Here is a 5,787-nt window from a genome sequence, read left to right as displayed (position 1 = left end):
TTTTAATAATAATGATTTTTCTCATAAGATACTGCACGGTTTCGGTTGCTCAACCTTGCGATCCCAATGACTGGAGACGTACAGATGGATCCTGCAACAACCTCGACTATCCTTCAAGAGGCACTTACTTTAATCCCATGTACAGGCTTCTTCCAGCACATTTCTACAATGGTAAGTAAAATCGTGAATAACGGTATTTATAGTGATCTGAATAAAAACAACCCGTACAAATTGTACCCACGATGAGTGGAAACAAGCAGAGTTTGCTATCATTATCAAAGTACAATCATATGATCCACATAGAAATAATATATAAAGACCAAGAGAAATGTCGAATCGGTCCCCGTGTCTGCGCTTCTTAAGTCACTTATATTCTAATTCATTGTAAACCTGTTATTTTGAGACATCATTTTCAACTTTGCTACAGGGTATCATGCTAGAAAAGCCAAATCTGGCAAAGAACTGCCATCGCCGCGAAGTGTACGTCTAGCTTTGTTGAAAACTGGCAAGTCTGTGCATCCAGATCTCACCCTTAACTTACCTTACTACGGCATATTTATGTATCTTGACATTGGATCCATTCACGACGTTGGTAAGTGCATTTCTCAAAATTACAATAACTTTATAAAAAATACACAGTAACACTATGTATTTTAAATAACTAAATAAACAAAAACTTTTTTTTACGCAGTGATATAAAGAAAAACACGTGTTTTTTCATTTTTATCGGCGCTAACCACCATTTTTAATTTGGATTTGCAGAAGAACAGTTTTGCTGATTTCTGATTATTCTACCAAATATTGTTCATTTACTGAGTTTTATTTCTTAAGAAACCTCTGGAAATAGGTGAATAAGTATAAGAAAAAAAAACAATCAAAATACAATTTCACAAAAATAGTCGTAATAAAAGTTTTCATAAGAAACCTTTGAATAATTTAAAACAGTTTGGTTTAGATAGGATGTTTGTTGGTAAGTCAGAAATTATGTATACTATGACTTACCAAAGGATTCTTATGTCTGTATGTTTTCAGAAAACTATCTAATCTACCGCACTAACTGTTGCGAGAAGGAACATATGAACGATTATGGATGCGCATCGAACTTTCTCGAAGAAGATGATCCATGGCACAGGTTCGATGGCCTCAGATGTCTGAACATGACTAGACCCATCTACACACAGGACTACAAGTGTACCGATGATCCTATACCTTCCCCGGTAAGACTTTATTTATTTTAATAACTATTGTACAGAACATTAGCATTATGGCAACAATGTCCATGGTTACAAGCCTACTTAGTCTAATTCTTTTTGAACTAGTAGTTTTGTTTGGTTTTGAAAGCATGTAAGGTGGAGACAAAAATATTATGGAGCAGACGATTAGGACCTACGATGTCTAATATCCAAACTAAATAAATAAGTATATTCTTAGAGCACATTTTACGTAGGACTGACAGCAAATACTTTTATCTATTAATTTTAAAAGAGACCTTGCAACTGATGTAGCAAAACTGCTGAAATAAGGTAAATGTTTCCACGTAAAAAAAATCCTAGGCGAAATGCGCATGTTAATACAGGCCATAATCTATTTGTGTAACAAATTGTCATCAGTTCCGTTCAGTAATTTGCATTGTAAACATTCTTCAAAACATTGAAACACCCGAATCCTCTAATTTATAATGTAAGTACGATATACTATAAGCAAGAAGTGAGACCCTTAAGCTTTAACGTAAACATTGCCTTGTAGATTGCACAAGCAACGACAAATTTTGACATGTCTCAAATCTATAATGCTCTGAACCAAGGCGATAGAGTGTTAAGGAGTTTTGTCGATGGACAGTTAGAGGTAGAGGAAGAGAACGGCAAGATTTGGCCTCCAAATGGCCAGGAAGAAGCGTGCGTTACAAATCAAGCTGATGAAACTAGATGCTTTAAGTGGCGTAAGTAACGATTTTTTTCTACGTATCTATAGGTTAAGATGCTTAATGCTACCACACCTGAGAACAAAGTTAAACTAATTTAGATTTTGAAGACCGATAATGTACTGGGTCGTCGTTGCCCGAAAATGTTTTCATTTTGTAAATCGTAATCCCATTTTTTATACCATAGCCTCTTTTTCATGATTTTCTTTATTTTAGACCGCAACGCATTGCTGCCAACCAGTCTGTTTACCATCTGGTTTGTTCGACTCCATAACTACGTCGCTAGCAACCTGGCAGCAGTGAACCCTTGCTGGGATGACGAGACCTTGTTTAAAACAGCTCGAGAAATCTGCATTGCTTGGTCGCAACAGATGTACTTGTACGAATGGCTAGATGCTTTAGTAGGTAAGATATGAATAACACTTTGAATCGTTCAACAGAAAGGCCACCACGAGACACTCGTCTCCCATGATATTGAGTTGGTATTGAATTCCAAATTATATTATTATTTGGTTGTGTATAAAAGCAAGCAGTGATAGCCGAGTTGTGATTTATTTTTCTTTCTTTTTTCTGATGCAACTTTGCATGCCTGAGAGTTCTTTAGAACAGTTCTTGAAGGTATGCAAAGTCCCCAATCCGCACTTGTGTGGAGACCCTTGCCTAGTTGTGTGTTAGAGCCCTCGCAGTAGCTTTGCTCAGGCATAAAAATTTCAACTATCTCCCCGCAAAACAGTCAGTCATAGTATTTTCCACCAAAGAAGATCACCCTGTGAGCGAAGCCGCAAGCTTTAAGTAGGTCTTTGTAGTAAAAAAATATATTTTATAGGCAATTTCAAAAATGTTTAATCTTAATCAAAACTTTTTTTCAGGACACGAGAACTTGGTACATTCTGGTGTCATCAGTGACTCTCCTGATTGTAGAGAAAATTACAATGACAAATGTTATCCACAAGTGTCTTTAGAATACAATTACGCGCTGCGTTGGTTCCATATTATGCAAGAGACTAAACAAAAGTGAGTACCTAGTCAAATTGTGCTTTTAAGTTACTCACTTACTTTAAACCCATTTCTACCTACAGCACGATTCTGTTATCATCTTTTGACAACCTAGGCTAGCTATGATAATTATGTGTATAGCGCCTCTAACGGGCGCCACTGGAACTATTTTTGCAGTACATTTTAAATGTCAAGTTCTCGTGCTCGATTGTACTGACTGTAGAGAATCGTGCTTCTATTTACTAGACGGATGAATTTGATCTATGTAATATTTATCGTCAGAATCTTCTCTGTGATGATATCTGACAACAACCTATGTCAGCAAATATATTGTTCAAATGTATTTTACTTTTCTAGATTGTATGATTCAAAAGGTCGTCATATCGATGACTTCGCTATCGTTAACGCCAGTTTTAGAGTTGGTCTTTTAGCCAAAGACGACTACATAGACCAATTTACTCAAGGCTGTTTCAGACAACCGACTTCAAACTATGACCACAGCGTTGATTTTGATGTAAGTATTTAGAATTTCAATTAAAATATAGTTGATACCTGCGGCGTTGCCTGGTTTTCTGCTGAGAAATTTAGGAAAAAATCGCGATAATAATGTTGAAATATTTTACGTATGATTATGTCATATGTGACCAGGCTAAGGATTTAATCTAAAATAAGAAATATATTTGAATAATTAAAATTACAAGCCATGCAATTGTGCAGATTTTCAAAAAAATATTTTCTATAGGTCTACACCCCCTCCCCCTCCCTCCAACTTTGTCCGGTGGACCATAAATTTATTTGTGTTTGAGTATAGTGATTTGTATGAAATACGATATAAAATACTACGTTTGCGTTTTAGATTGCAGAGAAAGGGGCCGGCGAGGTTCAAAAAGCTCTGGACATTGTCACGAGCGACTTACACAAAAACCGTCTATTTGGATTAGCTCCCTACATTGATTACGTTTATAAATGCACTGGTATCACAATCACCAGCTTCGACGACTTAGTCCAAAACGACATCATATCTGAAAGTGTATGTATAAAAGGAGCAGATTGTTTTTATATACTGTATCTTGGTAGATACTGGTTTTTGTATTAGGTCGGGGAACAAGTCTTTTTGCATTATAGCCAAAGAGATTTTATCACAAGTTCGTACAACTTTTAATAAAATCTCTTTTCTACTTGTAATAAAAGTCTTTTCGCATTATAGTATTGTACGAACTTATAATAAAATCTCTTTGGCTTCAAGAATCACAAATGAGTACACGGTTCATAAGGTTTCTTTCAGTGAGCTCGTGAGGTACTCAAATATCGAGCTTTTTTGGGTAGAGAAAAGATTTTATACCAAGTTCATACATAGTATAATGCGAAAAAACTTTTTCCGCGACCTAATACAAAAGAATGAGATTTTTTAAAATGCTGTATCATGGTAGATACTGTTCGTATATCACCTTTGAATCCCTAGGCTTTAAAGCGTTGTTTAAAAACTTTTACAGAATGTCGCACTATTAAAAGAAATTTACGAAGACGTTATAGATGTGGATTTGATGAGTGGTCTCTGGTTGGAGAATCCAATGAAGGGTGGTAAGATCCCGCAGACCCTCGCCTGCATAATGATGGAGGACTTGCTTCAATCCCAGACTTGTGACAGACATTGGTACGAGAGATGTGACAGACCACATGCGTTCACGAAAGGTTTGTTTATTAAGGTGTTATGATTGTTTGTCAGTACTGCCACTGGCTGTAATGGCATTGACTTGGACTAGAAACGTATAACCGTCTTCAAAAGGATTCGTTTCTTTTTGTTGCTAGGAGAATTTTTGTGCTAAGCGTTAATTATATATTGAACGGACATTCGCTTACATTGATGACACAAAAATACCCTCAATTCTATTACGTCACAATAAACATATGGTTCGATTTTGCGTTTCAGAGCAAATGCTTGAAGTGAGGAAGCTGACATTAGCAATGATGCTTTGCGCCGTGGGCGATGGCGTTACTGAGATTCAGCCACATGCTTTCCTGAACATCAGTCCTGAGTAAGATTTTAATTTAAAATTAATCATTGCATCTCTCACAGTTTTGAAATACCTACTCTTAATTTCAAATTTATTTGTTACTAGAAAAGCATTTTTTTATTTAAAGAATTTAATGGCATATTTTATTAGCCCGGCAAATGCCATTAGACGTGTCCCCCGATCAGACGTTTAGTCAAAGTTTCGTTTTGATGTGATGTAATGGCTATAAATATTTCTGTTTCAGAAATCCTCTGACATCTTGCAGCGAACTTCCTCAGTTCAACTTCAATGTCTTTGCTGATTCAGCTTGTCAGTCATAACGAGGCGAAGCTATTTCAAAAGTGTTACAGTTTTGTTAATGATTACGTCAGTTTGTTAATGTTTTTCAATATTTTGATTTGTTATTTCAATAATATTGACTCTGTTAAGTTTTATTTGTGTTTTTTATACTGCTTTTGTCGTGTTGGTAAATTTTATAAATGGTCTAATAAAGCATTTTTTTACCAACTGTTCGACTTTAACTTATTTCTTCCCGAAACCACTTCTCACGGCTTCATAAGATTCATTACATACAAGTATACAATAAACAACATTAGTTTTACCGAAGCTATTTGTTCTTTCTATTAGCTCTAAATCTTCGCTAAGCAAAATCGAGGCGTCCGAAACGTTCTGGGCGCGGCGCAGTTAATTTCACGGAGTATTTGTTTGCTGTGCAAAACACCACTTACGCCCATCCTACAGGCACTGTATTAGAGGTTAGAGCCGACCGAGCTATAGGGACTAGACCTTTCGCCGGGATTCTAATAAAACGTATACACATAAGAAAAGTGCTATAAAACTTTCGCAAGATAATTT

At 36.0% G+C, this 5,787-nt stretch overlaps 1 protein-coding gene across 1 annotated transcript; it reads left to right on the top strand.

The window, feature by feature from the left end:
* Positions 1 to 960: 960 nt before the first annotated feature.
* Positions 961 to 5,337, top strand: LOC142974175 (peroxidase-like). The gene is made up of 10 exons (XM_076116337.1): positions 961 to 970; positions 1,033 to 1,217; positions 1,747 to 1,939; positions 2,138 to 2,326; positions 2,791 to 2,935; positions 3,275 to 3,431; positions 3,774 to 3,947; positions 4,411 to 4,609; positions 4,848 to 4,953; positions 5,177 to 5,337. The coding sequence occupies exons 1-10, from the start codon at positions 961 to 963 to the stop codon at positions 5,250 to 5,252; spliced, it is 1,434 nt and encodes a 477-aa protein (XP_075972452.1). The 3' UTR covers positions 5,253 to 5,337.
* Positions 5,338 to 5,787: the final 450 nt, after the last annotated feature.

This window comes from Anticarsia gemmatalis, chromosome 7 (genome assembly GCF_050436995.1).
Source record: "Anticarsia gemmatalis isolate Benzon Research Colony breed Stoneville strain chromosome 7, ilAntGemm2 primary, whole genome shotgun sequence".
In the NCBI taxonomy this organism is placed as follows: Eukaryota; Metazoa; Arthropoda; class Insecta; order Lepidoptera; family Erebidae; genus Anticarsia; species Anticarsia gemmatalis.
The sequence above is the reverse complement of the archived record's forward strand: the minus strand, read 5'-3'. Positions and strand labels throughout refer to the sequence as shown.